This window comes from Staurois parvus, unplaced genomic scaffold (genome assembly GCF_062004578.1).
Source record: "Staurois parvus isolate SC_StPar_1 unplaced genomic scaffold, SC_StPar_1.0 ptg000021l, whole genome shotgun sequence".
Lineage (NCBI taxonomy): Eukaryota > Metazoa > Chordata > Amphibia > Anura > Ranidae > Staurois > Staurois parvus.
The window spans coordinates 16,487,689-16,509,345 of record NW_028317817.1 but is presented as its reverse complement, the minus strand read 5'-3'; the positions used below and the strand labels follow the sequence as shown (position 1 = coordinate 16,509,345).

The window sequence follows — 21,657 nt, the reverse complement described above, 5'->3', positions numbered from 1 at the left end:
TGCTATGTTGCATAATTATTGCTGGTTTAATTACACTTTTTATTTGCAAGAAAAAGGGGTAGCTCTGGGGGCAAGATTTGCCCCCGGTCTTGCAAATTTATTTATGTCAAAGTTGGAATCTGAGGTTATTTTTAGTAAACAATGGGTTAATCTACTTTTTTATAAATGTTTCATTGATGACATCTTACTTCTATTGAGAGGTGATGAGTCATCATTGATAGAGTTTAGGTCCTATTTGAATTCTAATAATTATAACATCAGCTTATTTTACACTTACAGTAAAAATGAAGTGCATTTTTTAGATATGGATTTAAGAATTATTGATGGAGAATTTTTTCTAACTCATTTTTTAAAACATCAGACAGGAATAGTTACATCCCTCTTAAAAGTTGCCGTCACCCACAATGGCTCAAGAATGTCCCCAAGGGACAATTCTTGAGAATTAGATATAATTGTCATACCACTGAAGATCAAAAGGTGGGACATATTAACAGCAGATCCTATATTAAGAGAGGTTTTACCCAACAAACCAGAGGTTATCTTTAAGGGGTCTTCTAACCTAAGGGACAAATTGGCTCTGAATATAGTTGACTTCCCCCCAAGCTGTCACCTTCCTTTTTCATGCATTCAAAGGCATTTTATCCTTGTAATGGATGCATTATCTGTACAGTAAATAATTCAAGAAAAAAGAATGCAGTACGCTTTTCCTCAACAGTTACTATTAAACAATACCCCATAGATACATTTATAACATCTGAGTCAAAATTCTGTGTATAGTTTATTTACTTGAATACCCTTGCCACAAACAATATGTTGGCAGGACTTAGGGATCACCTCAGAGAGCATGTTTACAACAATAAAAAAAAAGCTGTAAGAAACATAGCTCACTTCCATCAATGCCACAACAGAGACCCTAAAGGTCTCAGGTTTGTGGGCATTGACAAATTACAACCGCACTGGAGAGGATGCCATCATAGAAGAGAGATATCTAAATTAGAGATGAAATGGCTGTATGAACTGAAGTCCTATGCCCGTTTGGTTTAAATGTAGATTGGGATATAAATTGTTTTATCGATATCAGCTAATCATTTTTATTTTAGTGTTTTTATTTTTTATATATTTTATTTTACATGATTACATCTTATCCTTAGAGTTTTAAGTCTTTTTTTTTACTCTTTCCCATTAGGACCATAATGTCAGTGTTTTATGATATTTGTATTAACTGTTACTTAGTTTGTTTTAATGGAATATATAGCCTATCTGTATTATTCACTTTTAGGTCAAATTCCTATGCTGATATATTTTTTGTTTTTTTTGTCAAGAAGCACTGTTGATCTTCTCAATCATGGCGGCTGCTATTATAAGTCTTCTGAGACTATAAAATAATGGCGCCGTTACCGACCACTGTTAATATTCTCTTCAGACTACAATAAAATGACGCCAGTACTGGAAGAGATGTTTTTACGTTTTCCTAGGCTACTATAAAATGGCACCGAGACCAGAGGTGACATCTCGCCACTTATAGAGATAGGCTACATAATGATAGCCATTGTTAGTGATGACTGGAAACCCCTGAGGACACGCTATCACGTGAAATGGAGTTAGGTTGTGGCATATTGCTAGAGGTTGTGCAGCAATTCTGAGCTGGTCTGGTGGCCCTCTTTGTAAGTGATTTTACAGCAGCTTTTATTGCTTATTATGAATTGTATCTATATTCTTTTGCACTCTTTTATTAAAACTATCACACTATGAGAAATTTTATTGTTGGTGATCTTTGAAGGATATAAGTGCATACACTGATCTTTGGTGGAGCAGGATACGATTTATTACGGATTAATATTTATTCCTGATATAGCAGAGGAACGCAACCTAGGAGGGTGAGTGAATTACTACTACATAGCCGTTTATTGCTGTTCTATTTAGGCAGCAAAATCTTCTTTTCAATTCATCTACTGGTGGAGGAGACACTACTAGTGTTGTTTTTTTGAACACTAGGTGGAGACTTCCTGTTTTTTGTGAAGAGTTTGCATTATATATAACAGCACTGTTGGACTTATTGTTTTTTGATGCTAATGAATTTTTATTCTTTAAATATACACATTTTGAGGGTGTTATTTAACACTAATTCTATTTACATTGGTGTTGGTATTCAATATGAAACTAATATTTTGATTTAGCGCTACAATCTCTGTTTAGGTTATTGTGGGGTATAGTAGCAGCAATGTAGTAGTTAGACAACTAGGGAGTAACACATTTGTAATTCTTATGGGCAACCATAAATATTTATGCCATTTAGAGGTCTGAATTGTTTGGGTTAGGTCCTTCTCCCAAGCTTAAATGGCATGTGTTTTTTTCATTTGCAAAGGTTGTATAAACATATGGTAGAAAAAGGATATACCTTTGAAAGCATGCGTGGCGATCCAAGATGGCAGACGTGTGAGAAGTGAGCTCTGCCATCCCTCAGCTTTCACAGCCATCCCACTACCCTCCTTCAGCAGTCACAGATCTGGGAGAGCTCTCCCACAAATTGGGACACTCCCAGGCACCTACATGGGTAAAATTGGGCATTGGAAACCACCCACGCTGCCTCCTCTGGACCCCCGGCCTTCCATGCTGGATTGATTCTTCATTAGGCCTGCACCCCCAGCCTCGAGTAGTTGCGGCGGTCCAAGTGAGTGCTCCGGAGCGTCCACTGAAATGGAGGGGACAGACACAGATGCCCCTGCTGCCTTGCTTCCTACTCCAGTGATCCCTTCTCTGAGGGTGGATATCCTGGAGGACAAACTGCAAGTATTTTTACGCAATATCACTCGCACTATCTCTGCTGAAATTGGGAAGTTGGCTCAGGAGCTTAGGGGGGAGATTACCCAATTGTCCTTGAAGAGGATAATGCGAATCTGAAACATTCTGTGTCTCAGCTGCAGCTTCAGCAGGAAGACCTAGAAAACAGGGAGCACCATCAGAATATCCATGGCATCTCTGAAACGGTCCCTAACTCCCACCTTCAGCGTTATCTACTGTCTTTATTTACCACTCTGGCCCCCAAAGTCCCAGATATTGATTGGCGCATTGATAGGTCACTGGGCCCGAAGCCTCCTGATGGTACTAGGCCCAGAGATGTAATCATTCATTTTCACTACTTTTAACAGCAAAGAAGCCTTGCTCTCTTCCACCTGTAACTAGTCCTCCCTGGAATTTAAAGCAGACAGACTTCAAATTATTAGTAATTTATCCCCCATCACCGCAAAAAGACGTGTCTTGAAGCCGATCACCACTCATCTCCAGCAGCACTGCATCGCTTACCAGTGGGGATTCCCTTTCAAGCTTGTTGTCTCCAAAGATAATGCCCAAGTCATACTTCGTGATCTGCATGAAGTGGACTCCTTTTTTAAACAGTTGGGAATCCCTCCCCTGCCTAAAGAGGCCTTTCTGCAACCTCCTACTCTGTCCAGGTCCTCTGCTACTCCATACAAGATCTGGACACCCGCTAAACCTGGGAAGAAGAGATTTCCTTGCGCTCCTCAATGTCCATGACTTCCTGGTTTGGTTGGCAGCTCTCCCTCTGGGAAAGTGTGAGTAGCTATTTTGATGTGGAAAAACTGCTCCCTGAGGGTCTCCTCTCGGGTTGACCTACTTGGTCATTATATCTTGCTGGAATGTATGTACAAGAGCTCTCCACATGTGCTTTTGAATTTGTATGCTCCCAACTCTGGTCAGTTGTTATTTCTCTCTAAAACCCTAGATAAATTGTGTTCCCTATCTACTCCATGCATGATTGTTGGGGGGGATTTTAACCTGGTTATGTCCCCTCACAAAGATAGGAAGGTGCTTTTTGCACCCACTCCATCGAAGAGACTATGCTCCTCCTCGATGGCTTTCCCTAAATTGATCAGGGAGCATCTGCTTTTTGACGCCTGGCGATTCAAACATCCTCTCAATAGGCAATTCACATTTTATTCTACTCCACATCGTATGTTCTCTCGGTTTGTTCATTTTTTTGTCACTGCCCCACTGATCCCCTTTCTGGTTTCCTTGGAGATAAACCCGATGACTTGGTCAGATCATGCCTCATTGTCACTTGATCTCCTTCTTCCTACCTCCCCCCCTAAGGTTTGTCCCTGGCGCCTCAACGAGAATTTTCTGGGCTCGGAGTCTGGATGATTATTTTCTACTTAACGTTGGCTCGGTATCTTCATCCTCAACCCTCTGGAAGGCCCATAAGTCCGTTTTCAGAGGCCTCTGTATCTCCATGAGTTCCAGTTTAGAAAAGGCGTCTGTTTGTGCCAGACAATCCCTCTTACGTCAATTATCGCTAGCCAAACGTTGATTACTAGCTAATCTGTCTATACCTCAGCTTCTGAAAGTTTCCCATATACGGAATCAAATCAGGGCTCCTGATCTGCATAAAACTGCTCACTCTCTCGCCTGGGCAAGGCAAACATTTTATGAGTTTTCTAATAAACCGCATCTTATGCTTGTAAATAGACTTAAATCCCAAATGTCCCCCTCACTACCGGGCCACCTACTCCAGTCTGATGGCAAACCCACATATGACCCACATGTTATGGCTGCAATATTTGGGGAATACTATGAGAAACTTTATAACTGCCTAGCCCCTGATACTCACCCTCCCATTCAGTTGGCTGCTTTTGAAGCATTTTTTGTCCCATTACAATTGCCATGTTTGTCACCTTCCAATGTCATAGCTCTGATCGTGGACATATCCATTGATGAATTATTGAATGATGTCAAACATCTTCCTACGCACAAGTCCCCAGGGCCAGATGGTCTTCCTTATTTATATTACAAGTCCTTTATCTGCATTTTAGCCACTCATCTTCTGGCTTTGTTTCGAGATCTCCTGAAGGGGTCAAGTCCACACAATGATTTTACTCGCGCATACATCTTGTGATCCCCAAGCCTGATAAGGACCATTCCCTTCCAGATAACTATCATTCTATAGCTTTATTAAATTCTGACTACAAGATTTTTACAAAAATTCTAGCTAATAGACTGGCCCAATGTATCTCCAAGTACACAGAGACCAGGTGGGCTTTGTCCCGGCTAGAAATGCCACAGATAACACCAGGAGGACCATTGACCTGATTGATCTTCTCAATAATTCCCCGACCCCTACTCTCCTGTTGAGCTTGGATGCCCAAAAAGCATTTGATTGATTAAGTTGGCCATACATGTTTCTAGTCCTGGAAAGATTTGGGTTTAGTGGTCCATTTGTAGTTGCTTTACAAGCCCTTTACTCCACTCCCTCTTCCCAGGTCAAATTAGCGTTGCTCCTATCCCCTTCTTTTTGGATGTACAATGGTACACGCCAGGGATACCCGCTTTCCCCTTTTTTATTTATCCTCCGTTTAGAACCCCTGACTATCAGATCCAACCCAGATATCCATGGGATACACACCCACAACAGTGACTTTAAACTGTCTTTGTTTGCTGATGATATCTTGTTGACACTGGCAGAACCCCACATTACTCTGCCGATCTTAAATCATACTCTACAGCTTTTAGGTGCCCTGTTGGGTTATAAGGTTAATGTGTCTAAAACCCGAAGCATTACCGCTCCACATACCATCTACCACTCTATTTTCTCTTCAGTCAAATTATACCTATTGATGGTGCCCACACACATTGAGGTACCTAGGTATAAACCTTAATGCCTCCTACCATTCCCTTTATGAGGCTAATTTGTCCCCCCTGTTTCATGCTATTTCTTAATCCTTAAAATCTTGGGACAATCTTGCCATCTCCTTCCTTGGAAAGATTAATGTACTAAATATGACCATACTGCCCAAACTTTTGTATCTCTTTGAGATGCTTCCTGTTCCTATTCCCATGTCCAAGTTGCGTTCCCTTCAGAAATCTTTCCTTCACTTCATCTGGCATAATAAATCCCACCCAATTGCCTGTACTGTCCTCTCTCCTCGATCTAGGGGAGGTCTGGGAGCCCCAGATACTGTGTCATATTATTTGGCTACCCACCTTCATACTCTTGTCTCGTGGTCCTCCCAGCGCCCCCCTAATAAATGGGCCAAGATTGAATGGCTACAACTGCGTTCAATGCACCCTTGTTCTTTACTCTGGTCTATGACCAACATTGAAACCGTCCCTTACAAACATCTCCTGCTTGGGCCCATGCACTTTACATTATCTGTATGGAGGCTGTGTAGGGTTAGATTCACCTTGTCTTCTCTGTGTTCCCCCCTGACCATTGTCAAATTTAATCCCAGTCTCCCTAATAGTTTGACTTTGGCTCGCGTGAGTCCCTGGGCCAAGGGCGATCTATTTCAATTGCAACACTTGGTCCACCCAGTGACCCGTAAGCTTAAATCCTTTTCTGAGATTCAAAAAGCCACTCGTGTGTCATCTAACCAGTATTATGTTTATATGCAGATACATCACTTTTTCTCCTCCAAAGCACCATCTCTAACCGCAGAGAAGCCTACTCTCTTCGAACGCATCTGCATTCAGGGTCCCTAACTTTTATTGATTTTCAAACATTTACAACAAACAGAGTTGCATAAAAACACGGTATGACAAACACAATGCAATACAATAACAGAGAAAAAGGCTCATCGATGAGAGGTACATAGTTACATACAATGTCAATACATAACAGTAGACAAGTCAGAATTGGAAGCATCCCATGGTTCTCAAACTGCTTCAAAAGTGGATACAAAGTTAGCGTGCAAGGCAGTAAGATACTCCATTTTTCTAATCTCCGCTATAACCTTCATCAATTACGATAGTGTAGGAGGTGTAGTAGAAAGCCAATGCAGGGGAATGGTTCTCCTGGCCACCGGTAAAATGTGGTAGGAAAGTTTCCTTGCAAATTTGGAGAGGCCTGAAAAAGGTGGGCCCAACAAAAAATAGATGGGCTCAAATGAAATAGGAGCCCGCAAGAGTAGCCGTAGTAAGTTAAGGACCTCTCTCCAAAAGGGTGCAATGTACTGGCAAGTCCAAAAAATGTGGAAAAGAGTGCTAGTTTCCTAGCCACAATGCCAGCAGACAGAAGAAACATTCGGATTACGAGCATAAAGAACCTCAGGAATCCTATACCAAAACATCAGAATTTTATAAGTGTTTTCTTTATATACTACACATACAGAAGATCTGGAGGCAGCCTCCCAAATCCTACTCCATTGATCCAAAGGAATATCATGCTGGAGGATTCAGTGACATTTGCGCATATAAAGATGGGTATCATTAGAGAGGGGGCAGGCATCAAAAAGTAGCTTATATGTAGAGGAGATTATGCCCCGTTGGTATGGGCCTTGGATGCAGATACACTCAAAGGGGGTAGGTTTCTCAAGAATCAAAGAAGAGGCTTTGGAGGAAAAGAAATGACGTGTCTGTAGATAAACATACTATTGATGGGGTGGCATATGGGTAGCTTTTTGAATCTCAGAAAAGGATTTAAGCTTACGAGTCACTGGATGGACCAAGTGTCGCAACTGAAATAGACTGGCTTCAGACCAGGGATGCACATGAGCCAAGGCCAGGCTATCTGGGAGACAGGGATTAAATATGACATTGGTTAAGGGGGAACACAGGGAAGACAGGATGAATTTAACCCTACACCACCTCCATATAGATAACGTGAACTGCATAGGTCCAAGCAGAGATGTTTGTCAGAGGAGGTTTCAGTGTTGGTCATAGACCAGAGGAGAGAACAAGGGTGCATCGTACTTAGTTATAGACATTCAATCTCAGCCCATTTATTAGGGGGGCATTGGGAGGACCATAAGACAAGAGCCTGAAGGTGATTAGCTAAGTAGTACGACTTAATGTCTGGGGCCCCCAGACCCCCCCTAGATCGAGGACAGAGAAGGACACTATGGGCAATCTGGTGAGATTTATTATTCCAGATGAAGTGGAGGAAAGACTTCTGAAGGGAGTGTAATTTGGACATGGGAATAGGAACAGGAAGCATCTCAAACAAATACAAGAGCTTGGGCAATATGGTCATTTTTAATACATTGATCCGTCCAAGGAAAGTGACGGCAAGATTGTCCCAGGATTTTAAGGATTTAGAAATTGCATGAAACAGAGGGAGGAAGTTAGCAGCATAAAGGGATTGATATGAGGAAGTGAGGTTGATACCTTAGTTTTTCAAAGAATGGGGGCACCACCGGTAAGGATAATTTGACTGGATGGAAGATAAGATCGTAGTTTGTAGATGGAGTGGTAGTGCTTCAGTTTTAGATATGTTAACCTTATATCCTGACAGGTCACCAAAGAGCTGTAAAGTACGATGTAAAACAGGTATGGTAGTGTGGGGCTCCATTAGCATCAACAAGATATCATCAGCAAACAGGGATAGTTTAAAGTCACTGTTATGGGTGAGTATCCCTTGGATATCCAGGTTGGATCTAATGGCTATGGACAGGGGTTCTAAGCAGAGGATAAACAACAAAGGGGAAAGTGGACATCCCTGGCACATTCCATTTAACATCCGGAAGAAGGATGATAGAAACAACGGCAATTTGACCTGGGAGGTGGGGGTGCAGTAAAGAGCTTTCAAAGCTGCTGTAAACAGACTGCTAAACCTAAATCTCTCCAGGACCAGAAACATATAAGGCCAACTAAGTCAGTCAAATGCTTTTTGGGCATCCAAGCTCAACAAGAGAGTAGGAATCAAGAACTTATTAACAAGATCAATCAAGTCCATAGTCCTCCTAGTGTTATCTACAGCATATTAGCCGGTACAAAACCCACCTGATCTCTGTGTATAAGCTTGGAAATACACTTGGCCAGTCTGTTAGCTATTATTTTCATAAATATATTGTAATCAATCAGAGTTTAATAAGGCTATAGAATGATAATTATCCGGAAGGGAGTGGTCCTTATCCGGTTTGGGGATCATCGAGATGTATGCGCGTGTAAATTCATCATGTGGATGTGACCCCTGCAGTAGATCCAAAGACAAAGACAAAATGTGGGGGGCCAGGATGCCAATAAAGATCTTGTAATATGAGTAAGGAAGACTGCCTGGTCCTGGAGACTTGTGTGTAGGGAGATGTTTGACAATATCCAATATATTCTTTGGTAGAGACGTCCGTGATTAGAGCTGCTGCAACAACAGGTGACAAATGTGGTAGTTGTAAGGAGTCAAAAAAAGTGTCAAAGGCAGTAGTCTGAAGGGGGTATCAGGGGATAGGCAGTTATAGAGCTTCTCATATTATTCCCCAAATACAGTAGCCATTACATGTTGGTCATATGTGGATTTGCCTTCCAACTGGAATAGGCGACCTGGCAGTGAGGGGGATGTTTGCAATTTGAGTCTATTTACAAGCATGCAATGTGGTTTGTTAGAGAATTCATAGCAAGGGACTGGGCGGTTTTGTGCAAGTCAAGGGCTCTGTTTTGGTCGCGTATACGGGACACTTTCTGAAGCCAAGGTAAAGATGGGTTGTCTATTAGTCGTCTTTTGGCTAAGGACAGTTGGCATAAAAGAGATTTTCTCGTACTAATGTGAGATGGGGAAACAGCTCTCATTGTTTGAACACTGTTTGTGTGGAGTAAATTAAATGTTCTGGACTGAACAAAGCAACATACACTGCGATACCGCATGCTTGTTGGAGAGACATTTGTTCTGTTCAGAGTCACCAGCAGATGCAAAGCAGACCCGGGACGGTAAGATCGTGCATGCACCTCATTTCAGTGTTGGCGCCTAGAGACTGAGACCAGGCCTATAGTTAGGGTCTCTGGTTGTGTCAGGCCACAAGTGTTATTACTGATCATTGGAAGGACTTCATAACTGAAAGCGACATTTCACATTGGAGAGCTGATAAAATCCCACAAACTCAAGCCAGACTGGCGTTTTGCTCAGAGGAATACTCAGGCACGTGCTACAGGACTGGTTTTGGGAGGGGGAATACTGTAGATTTGTGTAAGATTGTAAGCTGTTGTGCTGCACCGCAGGCCCATAGCATACACCCATACACTGATTCCTGCTCTTTTAGGGTAATAACGGGTAAGGTGTGTGGCAGCTAAGTTGTGCCCGCCAGTAGGTAAATTACTTCACTTTCTACCTTATTCCATCAGTAGGCGCCGTGCTGTGCAGCACAAGGGTCTCAGCCTTTGGGCTGGGTGTATGTAAATTTATTGTATGTTCTCAGCATTTGTGGTTGTATTTATTTGCCACATCTAAGTAAAATTCTGTTGTGGCAAAAGCTGGTGTTGGGGTTACTTTCCTCCTCCGTGACTTCACTGTATCCTGGGGAGCCCACTCCGGTGCACAGCTTACACTAACAGAGGCCTTCTGTTGCCCATGGAAATACAAAGGCCTCTGAAAACAGCTTTGTGAGCATCCCAAAGGGTTGAAGATGAGGCTACCGAGCCAACATTGTATTGAAAATAAGCATCCAGTCCCTGAGAGAGTTCCTCTCGGAGGTGGTCTAAACACAAGAAACTCTAATTGAGGTGCCAGTGACAGACCCTAGGGGAGGAGTTAGGGAGAAGGAGATTAAGCAACATTGAGGCATTATCTGACCAAGTCATAGGGTTGAACTCAGAAGAGATCAAAAAGGGGAGCAGGAGGGCGGTGACAAAAAAATGATCCAAGCGAGAGAATACGTGATGCGGAGTAGAATAAAATGTGAATTGCCTATGGAGAGGATGTTTGACCCGCCAGGTGTCAAAGAGGCGATGCTTCCGGATCAGTTTACGGAAGGCTGTTGAGGAGGAGCATAGCCTTTTTGATGGAGTGGACGTAAAGAGGACCTTCCTGTCCTTGTGAGAAGACATAACCAAGTTAAAATCCCCCCTAACAATCATGTGCAGGATAGATAGGGAATATAATTTATCTAGTTTGAGAAAGAAATAGTAGCTGACCAGAGTTAGGTACATACAAGTTCAGAAGCACAAATGAGGAACCCTCGTACATGCATTCCAGTAAAACATAGCGACCAAATGAATCAACCCTGGAGGAGGAGACCTGCAGGGAGCAGTTTTTTTTTAATCAAAATAGCCACTCCGGCTTTCCCAGAGGGGTCAAAAGCTGAATATGATTGTGGAAAGTTCTTAGAGGCAAAACGAAAAGAGCCATCCTGTTTAAAATGAGTTTCCTGAATAAATATGATGTCTGCTCCTTCAGAGCCAACCACCATTTTTGAATTGAGGTAAAACCTTTAACATTATATGACAACAGTTTTAAAGCCATTATGAAACAGCAGTGGATGTGTCAGCTACGTAACCTTAGTATTCAGAAATATTATCATCGATGAGGCAAAACAGAAAACAACAGGTATAGGAAACCAGGTGATTATCAAGGCAACGGGCCTATTACATACAAATGTATCACACAAACCAGAGGCCGTAGGGATTATGACTAGAAACATAGATATCATCAAAGATATGCACCCAGGATATTGGGAATTTCCCGAGTCGTCAGGGCTAAAGGCCTGACGCTCCAGGGGGCATCACAGCAGCTGATCCGACGTGGCAGATGCTTACCTCAGTGTAATAGTGCTGATGGGTGCAATTACTAAAAACAAGTCATATATATGCACACAATCAACATGCAGTTGTGCAGGTACTTTTAATCATGTCCTATGCATTGTGAAAGACCAGCTACCTAATGAATACTTGCCCTGGCACATCATAGCATTCACCTGGCACTCCAAGAAATAACAGAATCCAACTGCAATATTCTTGCACTGTCAAAACTTCCACTTTTATTATCACACGACACATAGGAGGATATATCTTATAATCATCACAATCTGCCTAATAATACACCAATAATAATGTGACATTACAGCATGAAATAGACACATCATTTGACAGCGTCAAAACATAGAATTAATACATTACCAAAGCTATGTGGAAGGCGGGAGGAACAAATCCCATCAGAACCAAACTGCCCAAGTGGTCACGGAGAAGCCATAGGTGCGACCAGTCGATGAGCCCATATAGCCTTGCTAAAAATTCCAGCATCAGAGCATCCTCTGGCCACTAGGGGAGCTTCTACTGGTCTTGCCCAGGCCTCCACCTTATAAACCCTTTTTCTGGAAGTGGTCCAATAATGGGCGGTGCCACATCCACTGCAGGAGGGGCTAGAAGAAGGGTTCCGCAAGCATAACAGTCATGTTCAACCACCATATTCGTTATCTAAAAAGTCACACTTTTCCTCCTTATCTACCCCAAAACTTCCTTTCATCTCCCCCAGACTTAAGGATTTCTAACTTGGATGTCCTTAAACAGGTTTTTATCTCCTAATGTGAGGTTACCAGATGTCATAAACACAGTTTTATCTTGCTCTCAGCAGAATATCTTGTGACTCTGTTCCTTTGGCTAAACAAATGACATCAGTCACTTCTTATGCCCCTGGAATTTGTGCAACAATGCTTTATTGTAAAAATTACCCAAGAAACAAAGGGTCCAAGGCCAACACATTTCATAGGCATTACACTCAGTAAAACACAGCGGTTGTAGTCAAGACATAGCAATATGGAAAAAATGCTAAGGCACGCATGGGGGAAAAAAAAGCCTGATTAACAGAGCAGAAAACCTGACATGTGAGAGAGTCAGATGGCAGGGCCCACTGATCCAGGAAGTCGTGGACTTTGAGGAGTACGAGGAAATCACTTTCTTCCAGGCTTAGCAGGTGTCCAGATCCTGCGTGGAGTGGCAGAGGGCCTGGATGGGGTAGGAGGTAGTGGAGGGGTCTCGTCTGGCAGGGGAGGAAGTCCCAGCTGTTTAAAAAAGGAGTTCCTCTTCATGCAGGTCATGGAGTATGACTTGAGTATTATCTTTGAAAACAACCAGCTTGAAGGGAAATCCCCACCAGTATGGGATATGATGCTGCTGGAGATGAGAGGTGACCGGCTTCAAGACCCGTCTTTTTGCCAAGGTGATGGGGGATAAATTACTGAAAATTTGGAACCTGTCTCCTTTAAATTCCACAGATTGCTTGTTGCGAGTAGAAGCGAGCAAGACTTCTTTGTTGTCAAAGTAGTGAAGGCAGATGATAACATCTCTAGGCCTAGTACCCTCAGAAGGTTTCGGGCCCAACGACCTATGGGCATGATCCATTCACCAATAGAGATCCTGGACCTTGGGAGCCAGAGTAGTGAATAGAGACAGCAAATGACATTGAAGTTGGGAGTCAGACCGTTTCGGATATGCCACGAATACAAATATTCTGACAACGCTCCCAGTTTTCCAGATCTTAATGGAACTCTGATCTGAGACATAGAGTGTTTCAGGCTGGCATTATCTTCCTCTAGAACATGGACATATTGTACCAGTTCATCAAATTAAGACTCAAGGTGGTCTGTGCATACTCCTATCTGAGTAATCTCCTCCCTAAGCTCCTGAGCCAATTTCCCGACTTCAACTGAAATAGTGCTGGTAATGTTATGTAGAAATACTTTCAGTTTTACTGGGGCTGCCACCTTACTCGAGGCCGGGGATTCAGGCCTAGTGAAGAAGCGGTCCAACACTGAAGGCCGGGGGTCTGGAGACGGCGTCATGGGCGGTTTCCAGTGCCCAATTTTTCCCATGGGAATGCCTGGGTATGTCACGACCTGGGAAAGGGCTTTCCCGGGACTGTAGGTGCTGTAGAAACAGAGCGGGGGGGCCACAAAGGCTGAGGGTCAGTCAAGACGGCGCACACATCGTGGGGGCTCCTGGGATTTGTAGTCCGCTGTGTAGACTCGCTCCGGTTGGACGCTCTGGAGGGCACAGGCTCCACCCACCAGCCACACTTCCTGCACTTTTTGTCCTGGTGGCTTATTTGAGATACTTAAGGTGGATCTCCCATTGTTGCTGAGCTTACCTGTTGCCGGGTGTAAGTAAAACCTGCGAGCAGTTCCCACCATCGGAGAGGGTCCACTGAGAGGTCTGGATTACATTCCCTGGGTATACCAAGTGCCATCGGAATGCCACATCCCCACCAGGTTCCAGATGACCACTAGTGCCTTTATACTACATGCGTAAAATCATTTTACGTCTGGTGAGTACAACCACACTCTTTTTTCTCACCACGGATGTCACGTGCACCTTATGATTATGCGATGGAAGTTTAAAGTGAATGTTTGATATCTTCCACATTTGGAAATACTGACGCACCTTTTGAATATTTCAATGGGCCTTTATATATTTATATATCATTTTTATGCGATATAATGTGTTTACATGATACTGTTGTCACTTTATGATTACTTAGTGTCTTCATTAAGACATCACATTTATATCACTTGCTAGCGCATAATTTTATGTGCTTATTACCACTTTTTCACTCTAATATTTATTTTAGCGCTGCATTTTTATTATATTACATGTTTTGAGGATTTTAGGGGTTTTCCTTTATGTAAGCGGCTATTTACCACATTTTAGAAGTGCTCACTTTACTACTTTTATCAATAACTGATATATTGTACAAAGTGCAGAGGACATCCAATTTTAAAAGGAAAGATCTGTCATAAAGTGTTCCAAGGTGGTTAAGGGTAGAGAGAGCATGTCTAGTTTAGGAATTTTAAGTATGATATTCCATATGTTCAGAGCTGAAATTAAGGTAGCAAAGGGTGTTTATGTAAATACATCTTATAGGTTATGAAGAGCCATTCTGGCAGTGGGCAGCTGAAACCTTGGTTAGCGTGGGGCAAATGTGAGCTGTGCAGCTGATGTAGGGGGCTGGTGCTTTGGTTTGCTGATCTAGTGCATACCCCTGTTGGACCTCTGACTCAAGCAGCCATGCTGATCCGTGGCCAAGTCACGCCTCAATGTATTCATTTTATAATGCATGCTGTATTTTAGTTATCCAACTGCTGAGAAATAGTAACTCCTGTGTCCTGCAACTTCCATCATTGTCTCAAGAAGGATATTATTGCACTTTGCTGAATAAACTTACAGAACAGTAATTCATGGTGCTAAAGTAAACATATCAATGTCTACAATACCCATCTATCAAAAAAAACTAATTTTAAGTTTTTTGGTTGGTTAGAAGTCTTTAAAATTAAAAAAACACCCAAAAGTTGATATCCTACTTCTAATTAATCTGCAAAATAAATTTAAACAGTCTGAATTCTAACTATGGAAAAACAAGCACTATATGATATTATAGTAAATCCTCAGTGTAGTCATCTAGGTTCCATAGAAAATTAAATTTCCCTGCTGACATTCAATCTAACAGTGCGTTTTCTAGGTAATATGACAGCTCATTGACCCAAATTTATCAACCAGCATAATTTACCACACAAGGGAAAATACCACTTGATACATTATTATATGGATCTGATTTACTTGAGATAAAATTACACTATTAGATAAATGGGTCACCAACATGCAAAATATATTCCATTAAGATGACAAATTGTTAAGCAGATTCTTTTTTATCTTCACTTTGCAGTATTCTTATCTTTTGTATTGTGCAAAGCATTTATAGATGTTTTTGCAGGGAGTGGCAAACTCATCTAAATTGGATAATTTTGTTTGAAATAGTACACTATAAAATAAAATCAGCCATACACAGCCCAATATTAAAACCAACACAGATAACCTTGTTTTTTCTTGAAATAACAGGAACATTTAGGTTTTAAAGTGGACACATATTCAAATGTTAGCATACAGCTTTGTTAACAATAAAGGAGAACAGTAAGCTAATATGCTTGGAGAATATTCAGTTTAATGTTCCCTAATAGCTCTGTTAATATAACCAAAAGCCAAAGCATTCAGTCATAAGGTCTTTATAGAAGAGGAGGATCAGAACTCTCCTTGGTTAATTCCCTCCTTCAATAGAGATCATGTAGCAAAAGTTGTAAGCTTTGCTAATTGGCAATAGTGGAAGCTTGGAGCTATATTTTTCCAGAAAAGGCTAACATGCATATAGGAATATGAATATAAAATAAAAAAATGAAAACTTTTTGTTAAACTATTTTCTTGGGAGGCTAATCCTCCAAGCTGCTATTTGAATCCATACTGCTACAGAAATGCTGGTGCCATAATTGTATCTACCTTATCTTAAACCAGCATCTACTTGATGACTACGAAGCCAGCCTGCAGGTGCAGGGTACCACAAGTCTCAGTAATGTTAAGTGAGCCAGTGAGTATTGAAGTGATCAGTGAACCAAGGAAGAGCTACTTTGAGATGAAGTCTGCTGTGACTTCATACACTACTGAGATTGAGAATGCCACATCTAGGATGCAGAAAATGAGTTTTTGACTGTGCATACATGTCACGCAGGGGCTGATAAATCAATGGAAATAATAAGGAGAAAATAAGGTCATTTTACTTAAACTAAAGAAATGTGTCCTTGTTTTCCTTACATGTATAATGTGAATTTAAAATATTTATCAAAGTTCTGCTTTAACATATCTTTTAGTTAATATTTGCATATAACTCTTCTTTAACACTTGATAATAAGTGCTTGTGAGCATTGGATGTGCCCTATACATATACACCATGTTGACACATCTCCCACACTGCTCAGCAGTTATTGTTTGAGAAAAGTTAAAGTTCCCTCACTGCATATTTGTCATATCATAAAGCTATCCAAACCAGAGAAAAAATACTGCGGGCTTTGGTAGTGTAGTTATACAAACAAACCTGGGCACATCCTCATCCTGACTCAGAGATTTGCCTGTGTATTTCCAGGCTCATTTTTTTAAGCTTATTACATCAGAATTTTAGCTGTTATATTCTGTATTAATGGTATTCAAAATATGTTTTTCTGATGGCAGGGTTATTTTTATCATAGGTATCTTATTGGCTGCATTGAACTCTGCAGATCCATTTCTAGTGTAAAGAAAAAGGTTTCACTTCTATGAAATATCCAGAATAACCTTTCTAATTAAACAATGGTCCATTATCTCCCAGAGCAATATTCTACAAGCTCCATCTTTCTACATACCGAAAACAAATTTTATCCCCTCTCTGGGTGCCAGAGTCATGTTTGTAATGATCAGTTTTTCTCCTGGGAATAGGAAGCTTTCCCACCAACTCTGAGGAGTCCCAGGGAAACCCAAGTAAGATGTATTAGTGCACTTGTGACAGAAACAATTGCGTACTGTCCGTGATACTGTTTTTGTTTGCACTAACATACAATTTTCAGGACAAGCTTTTGGGGTATGTCCCCTTCTTCAAGGTCCAGTACTGCTTGGACCTTGAAGAAGGGGACATACCCCAAAAGCTTGTCCTGAAAATTGTATGTTAGTGCAAATAAAAAAAGTATCACGGACAGTACTCAATTGTTCAGGACAAATATTTAGGAGCTAATTGGGACTTCTCATGTAAATGTCAATTAGATGACCCCCTATGCCACTCCAATTTTGTAATTTCCTCTTTTTGTTATCAGATGAGGAGATGTGCATCTGCAAGTGAATGATAGCATGTGAATCATAATAGACAAAGGTCAAGCAAGGTGTAAACACTGAGTACCAAGACTGTTAGAATTATAGTAAACATGATTTGGGATGAGGGATACATTGTGCATCCACGACAATGGGATTGGCTCATTATGGATTTTCAAAGAGAGGTAACAGTCATAACTGGTTGCTTTCATACTTTACCTGTCTAATTAAACTTCTGAAGAGGAGAAGGATAAATCCAGTTATATAGGTAATTAGAACTTCAGCTATTGAAAAAACTTAATTTTTTAGCAAAGCAGTTAGGATGTGCCTGGTAAGCATGTAAAATATCCTACCTGTGGGCTGGAAATATAAATATAAACTGTTAATATTTTTTTTTTCAATACATTTTTTATCCTTAGCACAAAGGTAAAGAAAACATATAAAAATAAATTTCCTTTAATAGCACACCCCTTTTATTTACATAATGAAAGATCATACTTTAGTAAGATACATGAAAATGTAACATTTTATTAATATCAATAGGAACAATAATAATAATAATAATAATAATAATAATAATAATAAACATCTTCATTTAAATCTCCATAAAAGCAGAAACATGGGATTTTCACTGATAAAGAGTTAATAACTAAGGCAGCTTTTATTTATAGAACAAAAACAATTATGAAATATGTAAATTTCTAGACCTATGTAAATTAAGCACAGTCTAAATCTGCCTCAGTTTTATTGAGGTGCTACTAACATAGCAATAGCAATAGGGATAGTGAAGGAAAGCAACATTTTTCTCTAGTATTTAGAGCATTTTTTTTTGGGAAAACATTTTACAGTATGTTATGCTTGTTCTAAAAGTGTCTCCTCAGCAACATATACTGTATACTGCAGCAATATATTGCCAGGTCAAACCCCTCCCAGTAACATATTCATTAACTCAACTGCAGGCAAGTAACTCTGTTACCGCTGTGTGATCTTCCCTGCTGTGTCTTTCTTATTGTTGGTAAGTTCTTGTAATTGGAAAGCTGCTTCCTCTAGTCTGTTTTTTGTCAACAATCTGAAAATAATTGAAGTATTTATTTAGTAATTTTTCTGCCGTTTGCATGAGTAAATGTGTATGGGATTTCTCTGTGTCTTATATGTGAATAATTATAATTAGGGTAATTTCCAAAAGTATTCAATATATTTAAAATTAATTGTGGATAAGCACTCAGCAGTACGGATATTCTGCACATTTGATAATATTGAATACACATTTAAAACACAATTAATAATTTAAACAAGCTTAACAAAATATTATTTAGTAATTGTTTGGTTTTGTTAGGTTAAATCTAATGTCAGGTGATGGCATAATTACATTTTTACATTTACTAAGTTTTGTTGTTTTGAGAGGGTTACATTCAAACATTAAATACATAACAAATAAGTGTATCGTTACATTAGGTAGGAAAGTCCACTTTTCCCTGGAGTTGAGGCAAAGTAGTTATTGACTGACAAATTGATTGGTTTACAGTTTGTACAAACATTATAATTGAGTTATAAGGGAAAGCAGAACAGGTGACATTATGAGGCAGTAGTGGCAGTTCCAAATGTCTTAGGTTTCCTTTAAAACTCAATGCTGCTTTTATTACCAACCAGTGAACACTGGACATGCTATACATACCTGAAAAAGTCATCAAATTGCATAAAATGTAAAGCTTCTCAAGTCTTCCTAATCCCCCCCCCCCTTCCCCCCAACCACACTTGCTGGCCATTATAAAAGCCAGGAAGTGCAGTATAAATGCATACATTCTAGCAGGTGCTGCTGTCAAAAATGGCCACCTGCCCCAGTATACATCAACACTGTTCAGATGTGAAATGGAGATACAAAAAGTAACAATTGAATCTACCCTGCTTCATTCATCTGCAGTTCAATGTGATGAGCTTCAATCTGACAAGTAAAAAGAAAAGTTTTGCCTTTTTTTCAGTATGTTTGTATATAACATCTTATTAGCCCTTAGTTTAACCTAATCAACCATAATTATATCTTTTCCCCTTCTCCATTCAACTATTATTTTCCTGTTGATTTTGTTTGTTTATTTCTATTTTATTAACCTTCAATGTTTTAACTTTTCATTTTATTTGTTTGTTAGGTTTTTTTTGTGTCACATCAAAAAAGTGAAAAATGTAAAAAAAAATCTGTTATTTTATTTGTAAACAACTTTGCAATTTTATGTACCATAAGCTTAATGTCATTTTAAACAGAAAAAATCACAGAATACAATTTATACTTTTTAAAGTATGAAATAATGGGTACAACTGATCAGTCAGCACCACATCCCCAAAAATACAAAATTTTAAAATAAACAACACTCACCCAGGCACCTGAACAGTAGCCAAGGGATGGTTAGCTCCTGTCACCAGCAAAGATGTTACAGCAGCTGTTACATCTTTGCTGGAGACAGGAATCTAACCCTCCCTGAGCTACTGTAGCCCATCCATGGGATACTGTTCAGGTGCCTGGCTGAGTGATTTATATAACCCGCTGTGGGCTTATGGCATTCTTTAAGATTTTATTCTTATCCAGACTTGCAATATGAATGGGCTGGACGGTGGACACTTCCTTTATTCCCCACACAGTGTGCCCCTGGGGACCCTGACTGAGAATACAGGATGCTTACCTCCATCAATTCCATCTAGGCCTCTTTTCCTCTGCAGCCATGTAGCACTGGGGTCCCTGCCAGCACATGGAACATCTTTAAGTTTTGAATCTTTATTATCTTTTTCTGCACCCCATGAATCCCTGAAGAAGCCCATTTTGTGAAACGTGTTGGGACTGCATTTTACCCTTTGTGCTCTGTTCCATCTGTGAATGTATATGACTGCATCTACTTATGTATTCACTATATGTAAATCATGTTGTAATTTATGGAAGGTTGCATGGGATTGCTGAATTGACAATATATGTGACAAGCATTAAGCATTTTTATGGTGATGATAACCTGTCTCTTTTTTAACATAGTTTTCTAACAAAGCTGATGATTTTATAACTGTTTCAGTGTATTCATTCCTGAGGTTGGAGTATACAGCACCTTTAAAATCCCGTGTACTCTTTTCCTATGTTTTTCTAATTTATACTTCTAATCTACTGTAACACTATTTTTAAGCTATCACTGGTCAAAAAAGTTTTTAGTCCAAGGACAAAATTATTGTTGAATAAGCAGGTCCATAGCAGAATTTTAAAAATGTCTGGTCCATATGAAGTATACAGGTGTGAAAGCTAAAGTGGTAATAATACCAGAAAAATACTAGCAAACATAATACTAATATTTAAATTTGAATTTTACTAAAAACTCAAGATTTTTTTCATTTGCATTATTACACTGCCAGGTTTACATTTGTTTTCTTTTTGTCTACAGACTTTTCAGATTTCAACCCAGCAATGCTTTTTATTACAGCAGAAGAAACCAAACAACAGATAACAAGACTCAACCACGAGGTATATTTATTTTCTTTGTTAATTCTTAGCAGTCTTAAATTACTTTGTGTTTGCAGGAGACTCTATTCTGATTTTTTTCTGCTTGGCTTTGGGTTTTATCACTTAACTTTGGGTTTTTACACTTAACTTTGTTTAACCCCTGTTGCATTCTTCATAATCAAATAAATAAAGATTCTAATGGGGAAAATGGAACTTCCTGGCATTGGCAGAAATCTCACACTGTAGTGTCAGAAAGATATTACAGTATATAACCTAATTTAAACATGTATCATTTCCAAAAACTGAACTATCAATATTGGCTAAACTGACTCTTTAATAGGGAAAGTGGAGGTTAGTGAAAAGAGGCCAGGCCGTAAAGCAACACAGTTTACTAATTTTTTTTAAGAGTAATCTTTGTGATTAGAATTGTTTGTTTTTTCTCTAGGCACCAATCAGTTTAAAAAATTAATTTTATTAGATGTCTTTTATTAATTTAGATTTAAACCCAATTGATGGTTGCTATGAGCCAACACAGATATTTGATATTTTAGACATTTTTCTGTAGATACCTTCTAAAGTCTGAGGAGATATTTGTGGTGAAAGATGGTGTCAGGACTTGTGTCCTTACTTGGGTCACCTGCTGGTGGCACTGCGGTTCCCAGAGTCAAAGGACGCAGTTCCAGTGGTCACCAGTAGGTGTCTCCCAGCAGCTGGGCTGTCCAAATGGTTAGGCTGCACCTGACGTGGGCTGCTGGGAGCTATATAAGCCTGCCCATAACTGAGGGTCCGGGCTTCAGTAATTTTCCTGCAAGCCACATCACTGCCCGAGCCTTGTTCCTGATCCTTCTACCTGACCCTGAGACCTGCTTCTGTGACCT

At 40.1% G+C, this 21,657-nt stretch overlaps 1 protein-coding gene across 5 annotated transcripts in view; it reads left to right on the top strand.

Annotated features, from left to right (window-relative positions):
• KCNH8 (potassium voltage-gated channel subfamily H member 8) overlaps nucleotides 1-21,657 on the top strand; it is a 576,797-nt gene that overhangs the window by 539,869 nt on the left and 15,271 nt on the right. For all 5 annotated transcript variants that reach the window (XM_089691130.1, XM_089691138.1, XM_089691150.1 and 2 more), the window contains one exon: nucleotides 20,721-20,800. In XM_089691130.1, coding sequence (XP_089547256.1) covers nucleotides 20,721-20,800 — 80 coding nt within the window. The remainder of the gene's footprint in view (nucleotides 1-20,720; nucleotides 20,801-21,657) is intronic.